A 15,859-nucleotide genomic window follows, 5' to 3' on the forward strand; every position below is an offset into this window, starting at 1 on the left:
ACTTCTAGCAATGGTATCTCAGCAGACCTGAAAACAAAGTAGGAATAAACCAGAAGAAAAGATTGGGATGGGGGTGAAGGTGGCCAGAAGATAGGAGGAATGTTCCAGAAAGAAGGAATGGCATGTTTCAAGGCCTGATAGCAACAGTATCATTCATCCAAAGCACTGGAGATATTTCAGGATGGCTCAGAGATTGGGATCATGTCAGGCCATAGCATATGTGTTGAGGGTTTGGACTGATGTCTGTGGGAAGCCATTGAGGTATTCAAAGCAGCAGAATGACATGTTCTGATTTGTGTTGTCGGAAAATCGCTCAGAAGACTGGGTGGGGGATAGAACTGCAGGGGTCAGGAGCAAGAAGCCTAATTGGGGGTGATGGTTATGTAGGCAAGAGATGCTAAGGCTTCAATTAAAGGTCTTCTGATTTCAAATCTGAGCTGAAAAGAAATGTGTACCCTGCCTGCGGGGAACTATGAATCCCACATCTTCTTGGGCTGATCTCATGGAGAGGACACAGGGCTTGGACTAGTGCCTCCCTGCTACTCTTGCCCCAGGGCTGGGAAGGGATAGGTCTGAGCCCAAGTTGACCAGATACCAGCACTTGGTCCTGAAATTGTGGGCTGCACAAGACAGTCCATGAGAGGGTGAGAAGAAAGAGTTGGAACTTTTATTTCTCTATTTACTTTTACTAAGAAAAATAATTGACCCTTATTGGTGGTTCTTACATGGGTTAAAAGTAAATCATATATATCATATATACATTTTATCAGAATATTGGTAGTATATGCTGAAAGTGTCTTTTCCTGATATTTTGATCAGAATATTTGGTGCCTACTGGGTTAGCATACTCTTGAGGGAGCGCAGGCCCTTCAGCTTCTTCCTGCAAAGTGTTGCTTGACGTCTCTGCTGACTGTTCTCAGGAAGGAACTCCGAGGATTCACCATCATTGTTAAAGCCAGTGAATCTGGGTGCTTCTAAGATTCACCTTTATGTGTTAAGCCTACCCATTTCTTTACGACTGAAAAGCTTCTTTAGATAAATATTTCAGATGTGCAGTGGGCGAGCGCAGCCTTATGCGACATCTGGTTCAGGTTAAGGTCAGTCTGTGGCATCATAATTGAGTGAGACAATTTTGTCAGTGGCTACTGGCAGCTTCTAGTGGAAGTTGGCATTGAAAGTCACGCAAGTGTAAAATAAGAGGTTGTTCTCCAGTTAAGAGTTGCTGGCTAGGTAAATGGAGTGTGTGTGTGTGTGTGTGTGTGTGTGTGTGTGGCCAGGAGAGGCCTGCACCCCCTGCCTACCACATTAGTCAGTAATGGACGTGCACGGCCTCCGTAAGCACAGGGGTGAGAAGGAATCGCTTCCTTCCAAGCATGAAGTGAGGTGGTGGGGGGAGGGCCCTTCAGTTGTCCCTTAGCATCCTATATCCAGGGGATGGTGCATCTAGAGAGCAGGTCCTGGCCATCTCGTAGAGATGTAGGTACACAGAGTCCAGCTGTAAATCAAGTGCAGGAGACAACCGCAGCCCCAGGAGGTCAGGAGGCTGCCTGAGGCACTGGGCCCAACTGTACCTAATAACTAAGGCTACCCCCTCCCTCCTGTTTACAAAAGACCACATTTTCTTGAGCTCTTTAGTCCAGGAGGACAGCTGAGGAGACAAAGGAAGGGCAGTGATGCTATGATGTGGTTTTGAAGCCTCCTTCCATATTCTGTAGGCTCAGTAGGACCTAATTTAGTGTGGGGTGGGTGATAAAATCTGTAGCGCCCTTGAGAGAAAAGTGTTGCACTGTGCAAAAGCCATCTGTGCTGCCTCTGAAGGGCTGACATAGAATCAGCTCCATGTTTGGGAATGGCTTAAAACCTTAAAAATGTCGGCTGCCCCCCATTTTTGGTTCTTCAAACAGTGATAGATAATGTGCACTGTGTCTCAAGTGTAGACACCGACCAAGTCCAGACCTTGGCTTTGCACCAGGAGGAGACCCTCTGATCCTCACGGTGGCTACTGGCAGGGAAAGGGCTTTAGTGATAGGCATCAGCCATGCTGTGTGTTCTTTTGTCCCAGCGAATTTGTTTTTTTAATCATAATCCTGAAGAAAGAGATTTGGGGGCAGAAAATTTGAAGACACTGTGATGTTATGTAACTTAGCAGGGCAAATTCTTTTGTTTCCCAGAGAGGAACCTGTTCCCAGGAGTCACAGGACTCTGTTGGAACCCACTGGGACAGTCCTATTGTAGGAAGTAGTAAGGTTTATGGTTCAGGGCTTCACTGCAAGAGAAGAAAAGCATTACTGCAGCTCCCTGAAAATAATACCAAGAACTTAGGTTTAAATTGGGTCATAGGAATATGGTGTGCGGCTGTTGTGCGGGTAGGTTCTCTCTCTCAATTCTTAGATCCATAGTCTGAGGTATGTGGTTTTTCAAAGACTGATCCTCTCCACCCCCCACCTCCCCCAACCCCCCAAGCTCCAGTAGTAGAAACTGAGATTAGAACCCGTGAGCAGAACATGGTCTTTGGAATCTCATAAATTTTTGGCATCTCAACCTTGCTGAGTTGGACATGATATTTATTTAAGCCTCTGCCCCTTCCTGTGTAAAACAGAGATGATGTTTCTTTTACAGGGTTCAATGAGTTTCAAATGACATGAGAAATAAGGTATGGAGCACAGTGCTTGGCACTCCATAGACACACAAAAGAGGCCCGTTTTGCTCCTTTTCTCTCAGCACAACCTGTGTCAGAGGGTAAAACAATAACATAAACTAAGAGCTACAGATGTGTAACTTCATGATCGTAGCAGAAGCCATGAGCACAGTAGCTTCTCAGTACTGTCTTTTCATTAGGCCTGCTCTAACTTATCCACAATCTAGGGTGCCGTAACGCATTCTTATTATCCTGATCATTCACTACCCAGTCACTCTTACTCTGGATTTCTAAATGTGATGGTTGATCAGTGGAGGCCCTTGTGAGGATGACAGAGGACAAAGTGCCACTCGTAGGGTCAAGTTCCCCTGTCCCCAGAGCCTGGCCTCAAACTACCCCTGGACAAGTCTCATGCACCAAACTTCTGATTTGCAGCCAGGGAAGGCAGAACCTGGAAAATATTTTTTGGCCCTGGGTCAGCCTGGGGCTGAGACTGGAGTAGCTGTGAGGAGATGGGGTCCACAGGCCACCCCAGCCCACATGGCTGTTTGCTGTTTTACTCCTAAGCTTCAGAAAAAATCACATTGCTAGAGGTGTCTCCAGATAGCTCACAAGGTAGGCTATCTATAGGGCATGGAAATCAGGACGCACATCCATCAGACTGTGCCCTGGTCACTCTCTGGTCCTCCTGTACAGTGAATAAGGAGGACTTAACAGCTATCCAATACTTAGAAAGGAAACTTTCTAAACAGGTCATTTAGATTTTGTGCGATAGACTAATTAGTACATACAATTAGCGAGACTGCATAGTGCCTGAGATACTTATCCACTGATGCAGAGAAAGATAAAGTATCTGCTGAACATTTATTTTAAGGCCAGTGTTGTGATGTTTAATTATTAATACTTTATTGGTATTAGAATGTTCTGATTGTCATGAGTGTGAGGCAGGTGACTTATGAGCCCAGGCCTGTCAAGAAATGAGCAGCCCAGCATTTCACACTTGCTTCTAAAATCCACACTTGGAACACTAGGAATAATTAGCCACATTTTCATAATTTTAAGGGAGGAAATGATAATGGCTTTCTTTCTATGAATAGGGTTGGCCCATCTTTCTGGATGCCTGGAATGATGAGTCCTCCATCTCTGTTCTAGGAGGGCAAACAAGGAGTAGCCTCCCTCCCTCCATACAAGGGAGCCTTGCTCTTCCTAGTTAAAAGCAGTTAGGCCACAACAGTACATCAAACCCTCCCAGACCCATTTGGAAAAACCTGTGGCACTGTGGATGCTTACATTTGTTTATTCTTGCTACAAATGCTATTGACTGGGATTTGCAACCCCTTCGCCTTTGTATACTCTGCCGTGATGAAAACTTTACTAAGGTTTGGTGGTTGTCATCCAGTTGTCATATTTTGAGCGAACAGCAAATCTTCCATACATGGGGCCCATGTTTTCAAAGAGGAGACTTTAGAGCAACAACTCCAAAACTTGGAATGCGTTGCTTTAATCCTATCTAGGAACTTTTTTAATGTTTAATTTAAACACCTAGCATATTCTATGGCTGTGGGAGGGGAAGACAGAAGAGTTTCCTCTAGAGGGTAGCTGGCTTTCCAGCATACTGTCTGAGCATCGTTAGAAGCAGGCATCTCGTTAGCTAATACATTACACCAATCAAGGAGAGTTATCTTAAGCCACAATTAATCTGCTCCCTGGCATATGTTGATAGGAAAGCATCATGCTGTTTCTTAATTAAAAGCAAACGGATTAAAAATGATTAATAAGAGTATTAAATATTCTCCTAAACTAAAGGCTTTGTGATTCTTGGATAAATCTAGTTGTGTTGTTTTTTTTTTTTTTTTTCCATTCTGAAACCCAAGAAGCATTCACCGTTTTATTTTTTCCAGCCCCCAAAATCTGCATAAGTAGGGGCATGTGCATAAGTTCTCAAGCCTTAGAGAAGTCTAAATTGCCAATGATAGAGATGGAAATGTCTGAGTTCGGGTGGCAGCGGGTAAGAATCCCAGTATATCCAGTCCATATGCAGGGTACACTGGTGCTAGGATGCTGGAGTGAAGACCACTGCATTGTAGGGGCAACATCACCATCCCTCCTCTTTGTCAGTAGAGATTGACGAGGCACTGAGAGGTGGGAAGTCTTGCTTGGGCCTACGCCAGCTTGGCCATCCCACCCTGGCCAGGAGAGCTGATCTTTGTGTCTATTATTCCAAACAGAGCAGGCATGTTGGGGGCCAGAGAAAGAACTAGAAAGGGCACACTGCTGACCCTTAATCCTGGGCTCCTTAATCCTTTAACTGTGAAGGACTCCTTAAGAACTTTTAGAAATGTGGAAGTCAGTCACGTGATGTAATAAATAACCAGTCATAGCTAACTCACCAGCTAAGTTAGAGATGAAGCAAGAGTCTGTGAAAAACCATTCTTTATGAAGGCATGAAATAGAAAGTTAGAAAACCACACAGTGCTTAGTTTCTGACTGAGTGCTGCCCTTGAAGGGTGTGAAGAAGACCTTCCCTCTGTGCCTTGTGGGTCCTGAAGTTAAAGTTGTGGCACTGACGCCTTGCTGGTATGCAGGATTCCTGAGCCACAGCTCAAGCCTCAAAGCTTCTGAGAGTCCCTAATGCACCCACCTATTAAATTACAGCTCCAAACTCATTGTCATTCTGACTTTGACTTCGTTAGTGATAACAGAGAAGGATAGCGCACCTTTAAATGACGAGCTTTGTGTTTAATTACCCAAACAAAATGACATAAATATGAATGAGCCCTAATGGTGGTACTTGGTTTTCCGGAAACCATTAACAAAACGATTCCTAAATGATTTGTAAAGAAAATGAGAGGAGAAGAGAGCAAGGAGAAGGCTATTAGGTTCTAACACACTCCTGAATTATTATGTAGTCAACTACCTAGGAAATACTCGGCTAAATGATCTCGAAAAAAAGGCACAAGGTGGTTTGTCGAGACTTTCAGGGTTACAGACGCCTTGCACCTTTAGAATATTCTCAGAAGGTAAAATGGGGGGTCGATTTCTGACCTGTTGGCTCTCCCCTAGCAGCAAGACTTCCCACACATCAGTCCCCCCAGGCCTCATTGAAAGAGACTTCCACAACCAGGCAACTCATCTGCCAGCCTGGCGGGGGCTAGAGACTTACATTTTTAAAATTGTGTCTCACTTCCTCAGAAAAAACACATTTCATTTTTTTATTTATTTATTTTTTAAGAGATTTTATTTATTTTTCATGAGAGACACAGAGAGAGGCAGAGACACAGGCAGAGGGAGAAGCAGGCTCCATGCAGGGAGCCTGATGTGGGACTTGATCCCGGGACTCCAAGATGACGCCCTGGGCCAGAGGCAGGTGCTAAACTGCTGAGCCACCCAGGGATCCCCCCCTCCCTTTTTTTTAAAGATTTTATGTACGTATTTAGAGAGTGAGAGAGCATATGCACAAGTTGGGAAGAGGAAGAGGGAGAGAGAATCTCAAGCAGGCTCTGTACTGAGCATGGAACTGGACACAGGGCTCGATCTCACAACCCTGAGATCATGACCTGAGCCAAAATCAAGAGTCGGATGCTCAAATGACTGAGCCACCCAGGCGCCCCTTCATTTTTATTTTTTTTTAAATACATGTTAATTTTTATTTTTTAAGTAAAGTCTATACCCACGTGGGGCTCGAACTCAAAACTGCAAGATTAAGAGTCACTCTACTGACTGAACCAGGCAGGCTCCCCACAATCAGAACTTGATTAAACAATTTGGGCTTTTAACTCTCTCAGGTCCATCAGGTGATTACATTCTCTCAGCCTTAGTGGAATAGGTAAAAACCTAGAATGAGAGGACTTGAGTCAGGTGTGAGCCCTGATGCCTCCAGGGGCCCAAGCGAATGCTTCAAAGATGCATCTTGTACCAAAAGAAGAAAAGAGAGAATGAGGACAGCTCCTGTCCTGAGGCCTCTTTCCTCTTTACAATGCCAACAATAGTGGAAAAACTTGAACAACTCTTTTTTACTGAGCCAGCTGTTGGAGTGAATTTTCCAGAAAGTGAACAGAGTGTCCAGCCTAGCCCCGGTGTTTGACCAGGAGTTGTTGTTTGCAGGCCTACGTTTGGGACAATAACAAGGACCTGGTGGAGTGGCTGGAGAAACAGCTGACCGAGGAAGATGGTGTTCGCTCAGTAATCGAGGAAAACATCAAATATATCAGCAGAGACTATGTCCTCAAGCAGATCCGCAGGTGAGACCCGCATTGGGGAACTTGCGTAGGAGAAATTGGGCTCACTTCTTTGGAAGGAGCTAAGATTTAAGAACAAATCGTGAGATGATGCCTTACAGTCTTTGTGGGTTTTTTCTGTTGGAGACTGCTGTAATGAACCCTCCAGTAAAAATAGAGCCCTGAAACACAATTCTTTCTCAGTTGCTGGGCTCTAGGGCACTTAGTAATCTCCACTAGATGAAGGCTTAGTTCATTGTGCCCAACTATTAGCTACAAGTGCAGATCTTCAGACTGTGAGAAAAGCTGATTCCATGGCAGCTACATTCTCCACTGGAATATTACATACATGAAGTAGCCTTCACAGGGTACCACATCTGGAGACCTGTCCTTTGCTCCTACTGATGTTAGAATCACCTGGCCAAGATGTTACTCGATTTCTCCACTGTATGATTACTGATTTTCCCCATTGCACCTAATAGGCAATCTGTGGGGAGACACTTTAAGGCCATGGAGATGTCCTGTTCCTCATCAGGATTTTCAGGCATTCCTGGCTGACCCGTGTCTGATCCAGTTTTTATGGCAAGGTTGCAAAAAGGAGAACTTCCCAACTCTCTGTCCTCCACAGTCCTCACTCCAGTCTCCGTGAGCAGTCTTCTCTCTCCCCCCATTCATGTACATGTTCATTAGCCTACGCCAATAATGAATTTATATTTTTTAAAATAATTTGCAATTCATTATTACACTTAACTTTAATGCCCAAAATGTCCCAGATTTAGCCAGTGGAAGCACCTTTGTGCTGGTTCCACTCTCTGACATGTCCCTATTGGTTTGGGGGGGTTTTTTGGTTCAGGTTTTTGGTTTTTTAGGGTTTTTTAAGTAATTCCTTACCTTTTGACGTAGCAAAAACGTGTCAGGTCCTTTTTGTACCTGCCTTGCTGCTGGGGACTTTTTTCATATAGGAAAACAAATTAGGTGAGGTGGTGCCTGATATATCTGCAGTGGATTCTATTAGCATGTTATCAGGTAGTTCTTAACCTCCTCGCTCCCCATCTAGACACTTCTGCTTCTCTCTTCTTCACCATCCCCAATCTTCCTCTCCAGCTTGGTACAGGCCAATCCCGAGGTTGCCATGGACTCCATCGTCCATATGACTCAGCATATCTCACCCACTCAGCGAGCAGAAGTCGTACGGATCCTCTCCACGATGGACTCCCCTTCAACGTAGAAAGAGCTTCCTGCCCATCCCTGCCTCTGGAGAAAAGGGCTAGAGCTGCCTCTTACAGCTGAAACCACTCTAATGAGAAGGCACAGAAGACCCAGCACTGGCATCCAAATGGCATTTTGCTTCCCCCTCGAACGTTTTCAGTTATGCATGACATAATGGGATATAGGGTCACAAAGCCCCTACTGGTCACACCCATCCTGTTCAGTATTTATTATTTTGTCTGTGACTACAGCCCTCCTTTCCTGCAATGACTCACGAAGGCAATGAAGGGTACAAGCCTGTACCGTGAGGTCTCACTACATAAAAGCAGGGCTGCTGCTCCTGTCCTGACAGCTCCTTGGTCCCAGCCCAGGGAAATGTGAAGTGTTGTCGGGCAGTCAGAAGCCCTCCCTTAGCCCCGGCTCCATGAGCCTGCAGCCAGAGGCAGCAGAGGAGGGCTGGGGCAGGGAAAAAGCCTCAAGTCCATTGTCTTTTTTACCTCCATGTTCAGCCCGGTATGCACTAGGTACGAGAGAGGACTAGTTCCTGGTTTAATCACACCAAGGTACTTGTTTCTTCATGGAGTATGAAATCTGCAAGCTACATGAGAACTCAAAGATGAGGGCAAAACTGTGACTTAAGAAGCAAAGAAAGAAGATAGACCAAGTCACATTGTTGATTTAGGGGCCTTGACTGTGGGCTTGATTCTCTTAGAACAAATGGAAAGATGGTTGAACTATCACTACCTTGCATATCACTGCTCAACCAGCTGTTGCACTTGCTGGTAGCCACATAGGCAGTGCAGTAGCCCAAGCTAGGGCAGAAGAGGAGTGGGGGTGGGGGGCCTGGCCCTTTGTGTCACTGATGGGAAGTAATAACTCATGCCATAGGGAAAGTGGGCCAGATAATCTCTCTTTTTTAGAACTTGGAAAGTTATTACTTACTATTAAGCCTGGAGCTTTGATAGTTCTAAAAGGTTACTAGTGCCTCCAGAGTCACTCAGCTCTATTTCCAGAGCAACTCTCCTAGCAGTGGACATCCCTCTTCCCTCCAGGTCTTGTCTCTTCCTGGAATGTCCACAAGCAGCAGATACAGCTGGTCTCCCCACAGCTGCTGAAAGGAACCCTGGTGTGACCTCTCAGCACAGAAACTGGTCTTCCCCGATGTGAGCAGGCTTCCGGGGAACACAGAATCCACATGACCTTAAGATTATCTACAACTCCATCGTGGTGCTGTTGTCTTCCAGGCTCACTGGTCCCTCCTCGGCCAGCGGCTGGGGCCTCCTCACCAGTGGTGGAGAGAGTTTCTTTTCAACAACCTGTTTATTCAAGGAAAGAGTTTCTGGACTCCCCCCATTGGTGTTCCTCAAGCAGGAGTGGCAGGTGATCAGGGCTGGTGTAGCATCCGGTTTTCACAGTGCAGCTAATTGCATTTGTCTCTGATGACCAAGGAAGAAATCAATCACTAAGACATTTTAGTAGAGTGGTATGAATACTTTTGTACAAGCTACAGTTTTGAGCCTTAACGCTATAGTACACGCACAAGAACAAGCTCTACCCCCTTTGGGACTGGCTCATGCAAATGGGCACTGTGTGGCTGGAGATTCCACTGCCTGCCTGCTGGAGCTTGGAGCTGAGGGCAGGAAAAGGTGGGGAACAATGTTCAGTCCAGAGAGAAGCATCCACTACTGCTGGTATCAGCTTAAGTAAATATTGGATTAGTCTTGGACCAGATTATTCTTTTCTGTAATTAGCAAAATTCCACATACCTGTAGGTGGCACAAACCCCTGTGCTCACCCTGGCATTTCTTCAGAGGCAGGGTGGGTCACACTTGTTTTACTTTTTCCCTCTTCACCAAACTATGACACATTAAGTGAATACGGTTCCTCTCTGGAAGTCTGTCATGCCTACCTACCACCCTGCCTCCCAACCCCCATCCCCAGAGCACCTCAGTGTAGGTCTGCCCCCAGACAGGGGGTTTTCATACAGAGAAGCCAGGAAGAGCCATAGAAATTGAGCAATCTAATATTCCCCCAGCCCATTACATATGCAAGGTTACTGAGCTAGGAGGAGTATAAATGATGTATTGACCAAGACTTGCTTGAGCTGAGATTGCCATATTCACTTCGTTCACAAAGCAGCCTTCACTTGTCTCTTTGAGAATTCGATGGACACATACCCTGATGAGCAAGGAGCATCAGTCAAATGTATTCGTTTCACATTTTGTTGAAATAAACCTCCACATTTGTAGAAGAGTCACTGTTTGTCATTTCAACCCATGCCCGGCCACATTTGTGTTCCACTTTGAGCAGGGGCGCTTTCAGCAATGGTAGGGTGAGCCCCTGTCCCGCTGCTGAAAGCTGAACATTATAGTAACAGAACAGCATGCATGCATTGCTTCTGCAAAGTGTAATCTTTGAGAGACTTGGAGGCTTTTCAGATACACATAACCTTGATGGTCTGGGCAATTTCAGGGGTGTTCTTAATAGGAAGTGAAGATTTGAACCTCTTAGTTTGCATGAGTTTGTGGGATTTTCTGGGTCGAGTGAATAGTGAACCATTTTCAGAGCTTACCTCAGGCCAGTTTTATGGAAAGGTTGTGTATTCTCAATAATATAGCTGCTTAATAGATTTTTGAATGCTAATTTTGGGCACAAAAAGGCAATAAGGGCAGGAAGCTCATGCTTGTGTGCCTGCAACCCTCTGCCTCAGTTTCTCTCTGTAAATCCCTGTGGTTGAAGCAAGAACAAACACCAGTCCCTAAACATTTGCAAAGAAAGGTAGAAACCACAAGACAGCAGGGAAGGGAAGCACTAGCCTTTGACGATATTTAAACTTGGTATGTTGGTTCTGTCTTTCTGGGATGTTTAGCAAAGAGTGTTTTTTTCTAAAATGTTTTATTTTAGCTTTGCGCAGTGGCAGTATCGTATCCAATGAGGTTTATCCGAGGTGCAATTATTGCTAATTAAAATGTTTTATTTTAAATATATTTTATATGTACATATGATATATTGTAAATATATGTCCATTTGAATCACCCAAAGGTAGATGTTCTTAGAGTGATAAGGTGGCAGATCCAGGGGAAAAATTATTCTTTGCTGCCAGCTACCACACTCCATGGGTAGGGAGTCCTGGTGGCAGAGAGGCCTTAGGCTTTCCCTCCTCCCTAAGCAGGCAAAGGAGAAGCAGACCCCAAGATGCAAATTTTAAGCAGCCCCTGCCCTCAGCCCACACCTGTTGGTGGTCCTGGGATGGGAAAAATATTCTGCTCCTGCCCCACCCCCCCACCCCCAGGAACTTTCTGAGACATACAGTCCTTTCTTATGTTGGGGAGTGATATTTCTTTCATTGGCCTTTGTAATAAAAGAAAATTTAAAACCTCCACTGGGATAATAAGAAAAGCTAGAACAGCAGGGATTCCCAGGCCTACCTACATTTCCCCAACTGAAAAACAAGGATGCAGTGATAAATACAAGTGCTTAATTACCATCACAGGGAGGACCCTTCCTGTGCTCCTTCAGCATGCCAGGCATGGTGAAAGCCTAGAGAGGAACTGAGCTGGGAGATTAACTCAGTGCTGGCTCCTTGGCTGAGCACTGGAAGGCCAAAAGCTGAGCCCATACAGTGAGGCAGAAAGTGGTAAGGGCTGCATGAGTGGTACAGACAATTAAGGGCCAAAGTCTTCTGGCAGAGAGTGGTTTCCAGATGGGAAAGGAAGGCAAGGTGTCTCAAGTCCGGGCACCAACACTTGCAAAGTTCTCAGGGACACTAGGAACATCACAGAGAAACACAGCAGTGCTTTGGGGGAGGATCGACGATGATAATCTGAAAAATGCAGGCAGGTTATGACAGATCATGGATCCCTGTAAGTACTAGGCCAACAAAGAAGATCTGTTCTGGAGAGTGGGAAACTCTTGGTGGTTTGGGGATATGGGAAGACTGGGTGCAAAAGTTTAGAAAGCAACCTGAGTGAAAAGACCACCATGTTGGGTGCCGAGAAGTCTAGCTTCAAGCCCAGCTCCATGTGTATGTCAGTGAGCTGGAGGGTACCTAGGATAGTGAGCCCAGGCCATTCCAGGAGGCATAGAAAGAATAAGCCACTGTCAGCTATTTTCAGTACTCCAGAAATCCCACATGTGTCTCAGGCAGGCAGCTAAGGGTCACCATGCCATTGTCTTTCTGATGAGTTTTGCCAACCCAGATAATATGGCTGGCCAGAAGTTCCAGTGGGCAGTTCATGATAATAAATAATGGGAACAGGATATCTTCATAAATGCAATGTTTGAGGGGGCAAAGTCTTCAAAAATAAGATTCTCTGAGGTTGCAGGGTGACAGGATGGGGTGGGAGATGATAGTGGTGTCTCAGCTCTGAGGATCTGAAACCACCCAGTGGGCTTGGCCCATTGGGTACCATAATGAGAGGAAGTAAATTGGAACTCAGAGATGGCTGAATAATGGGCCTAACCGCAAACATTCTGATCTATGACTGGTCTGGAGTGAGCAGGAAGGATTGGGGGTGAGAGGAGACAGAAAGGATTAAGACATCCAGGCCCTGACCTAGGAAAAAGCTAAGCAAGCATTCTTGTCCATGCTAACACAGGTGGGTATTTTTATAGTCACCGAAAAGAGCAGACTTTGGAATAAGCCCAGCTGGGTTCAAATATCTGGTCCCTCATCCCTGTTCTTTGGAAAAGTTCCTGCCTCCTCAATCTGTGGCATATGGATAAATAACAACTCAAGAGTGTTTGTTTGTTTTGTTTGTTTTAATTACTGTAAGTTAGTTAACACAAAGCGATGGACATTAGTAGCAAATTATCAATATATGTTAGGGTTCTCCATGCTCTGCCCCTTCCTCATGCTCACAAGATATGGGACCTGTCCTCACTCTAGAGTATCTTCCTCTTAAAAGCATTCAGAGAACTATCCCCCTTAACGGAGCAGAGATCTAGGGATTGTCTCCAGACACTGAGTTACATGGACACAATGCAAAAGTGTCACTGAGGACTGCTATGGTCTGAATGTCCCCCAAAATTGATGTGTTGAAATCCTAGCCTCCACCAGTGATATATTAGAAGATGGGACCTTTGGGTGGTGCTGAAGTCATAAGGATGAAGCCTTCATGAGTAGGATTAGTGTCTTATAAGAGGATCCAGATAGATCCCTTCCCTTTTCCATCATGTGAGGATACAACATGAAGTCATAGACCCCAGGAGAGAGCCCTCACCTGACCATGCTGGCATTCTAATCTCAGACTTCCATCTTGTTGTGGCAGTCCAAATGGACTAAGACAAAAAAAATGGACCATGATGGTGCTGCTATAACAAACCTAAAAATGTGGAAGCAGCTGGATATACAGGGAATGTGCCTCAACATAATAAAGGATTTCTATGACAAGCCCACCGCGAACGCCAGACTCAATAGTGTAAACCTAAAAGCTTTTCTTCTAAGATCAGAAAAAAGATAAGGTGCCCTTTCTTGCCACTTCTATTCAACTTAGTACTGGAAGTCCTAGCCAGAGCAATGAGGCAAAAAAGAAAATGCATCTAAATTGGAAAGGAAGAAGTAAAACTTTATTTGCAAGATGATATGAGACAGATATAGAAAACCCTAAAGACTCAAAAAAATTGTTAGAATAATAAGTTCAGTAAAGTTGTAGGATACAAAATCAATATACAAAAATCAGTTGCATTTCTACATACTACTAACAAACTTCTAGAGAAATTAAGAAAATCCCATTTGTGAGTGAATCAAAAGAATTATCTAGGAATAAATTTTACCAAGGAGATGAAAGATCTATACACTGAAAACTCATTGATGAAAGAAATTGAAGAAGATACAAATGGAAAGACATTCCATGATTATGGACTGGAAGAATTATTACCCAAAGCAATCTACAGATTCAGTGCAATTCCTATCAAAATATTTTACCAAAATGGCATTCTACAACGAACTAGAACAAATAATTCTAAAATTTGAATGGAACCACAAAAGACCCCAGATAGCCAGTGTAATATTGAAAAAGAAGAACAAAGCTAGAAGCATCACACCTCTTGATTACAAAACTATAGTCATCAAAACATTTTGGTACTGGCATAAAAACAGACATAGATCAATAGAACAGAATAGAGAGTTCAGAAATAACCCCATGCATATAAGGTCAATTAGTTTACAACAAAGAAGCCCAGAATATACACGGGGGAAACGATAGCCCTCTCCAATAATTGGTGTTGGGAAAACTGGACAGCCACACATGCAAAAAAAAGAATGAAACCAGACCCTTCTCTTATACCATACAAAAAAAAAAAAATCAATTCAAAATAGTTTAGAAATGAGTGCAAAACCTGAAGCCATAAACTCCCAGAAGAAAACATAGGGGCTAAACCCCTTAACATCAGTCTTAGACAATGATTTTTTTAAATTTTACACCAAAAGCAAAGGCAACAAAAGCAAGTGGGACTACATCAAATTTAAAAACTTCACAGCAAAGAAAACCATCAACAGAATAAATGAAAAGGCAACCTATGGGAGAAAATTTGCAAATCATTTATCTGATAAAGGGTTAATATCCTAAATATATAAAGAACTCATAGCAACTCACTAGCAAAATAATCTGATTTTAAAAAGACAGGAACTGAGTAGGTATTTTTCCAAAGATGACCAACAAATGGCCAACAAGTACATGAAAAGGTGTTCCTCATTCATCATCAGGGAAATGCAAATCAAAACCACAACAAGATATCACCTCATACCAGTCAGAATGGCTAATATCAAAGATAAGAGATAAGTGTTGGAGAGAACGTGAAAAAAGGGACACTTTGATACCGTTGGTGTAAATGTAAATTGGTACAGGCTCTATGGAAAAGACTATGCAGGTTCCTGAAAAATTTTTAAATAGAACTACCATGTGATTCAGCAGTCTCACTTCTAGGTATATGTCAAAGGGAAATGAAAACAGAATATTGATATCTGTGCTCCCACATTTCTCACAGAATTATTGACAATAGCCACCATATGGAAAACAAGCTAAGTGTCTATTAGCAGATGAATGGATAATGAAGATGTGAGACACAGATAAACACACACACACACACACACACACACACACAGTGGAATATTATTCAGCCCTGAGAAAGAAGGGAACCCTGCCATTTGTGACAATATGATGGAGTTTAAGGACATTATACTATGTGAGATAAGCCAAACAGACAAACACCATATGGTATCACTTGTATGTGGAATTAAAACAAAACCTCAAACTCATACAAATAGAGACAAAAAATGACTGCCAGTGGCTTGGGGTGGGGAGTGGGGTGTAGGGAGCAGTAGGGAAAAGTTCAGCTATAAGATGAATAAGATCTGAGGATCTAGTGTACAACATGGTAAATACAGGTGATAATGCTACATTGTATAATTAAGATGTGTTAAGATGGTAGAACTTGGGTTCTCAACACACACAAAATAGTGAGGTGATGGATGTGTTAATCAACTAAATGAAGGGAACCCTTTCACAATGTACCTATGTAGCAAATCACCACAATATACACTTTAAATATCTTACAATTTTGGATGTCAATTATGCCTCAATAAAGCTGAATTTTTAAAATAATAATAATAATACCAGGAGTGAGGAGCTGTAACAAACCTAAAAATGTCGAAGTGACTTTGGAAGAGTTTGGAGATCTGTGCAAGAAAAAGCCTACATTGCCATGAACAGATCTTGAAATGTGATTTGGGTGAGGGCTCAGAAGAGGAAGAGAGCTGTAGAGGAAGCCTCCATCTTCTTAGAGAACCCGTAAG

At 43.8% G+C, this 15,859-nt stretch overlaps 1 protein-coding gene and 1 non-coding gene across 17 annotated transcripts in view; both read left to right on the forward strand.

Moving 5' to 3' along the window:
* Positions 1-10,317, forward strand: part of ACACA (acetyl-CoA carboxylase alpha) — a 283,732-nt gene extending 273,415 nt beyond the window's left edge. For all 16 annotated transcript variants that reach the window (XM_077852292.1, XM_077852296.1, XM_077852303.1 and 13 more), the window contains 2 exons: positions 6,743-6,879; positions 7,960-10,317. In XM_077852292.1, the coding sequence (XP_077708418.1) occupies positions 6,743-6,879; positions 7,960-8,083 (261 nt within the window). In that variant the 3' untranslated portion in view covers positions 8,084-10,317. The remainder of the gene's footprint in view (positions 1-6,742; positions 6,880-7,959) is intronic.
* A 649-nt stretch (positions 10,318-10,966) lies between these two features.
* On the forward strand, positions 10,967-11,105 carry LOC144287372 (U4 spliceosomal RNA). Its single transcript, XR_013355204.1, has one exon. It is a non-coding gene; the product is annotated as a U4 spliceosomal RNA (small nuclear RNA).
* The last annotated feature ends 4,754 nt before the right edge of the window (positions 11,106-15,859 follow it).

Source organism: Canis aureus, chromosome 16 (genome assembly GCF_053574225.1).
Source record: "Canis aureus isolate CA01 chromosome 16, VMU_Caureus_v.1.0, whole genome shotgun sequence".
NCBI lineage: Eukaryota > Metazoa > Chordata > Mammalia > Carnivora > Canidae > Canis > Canis aureus.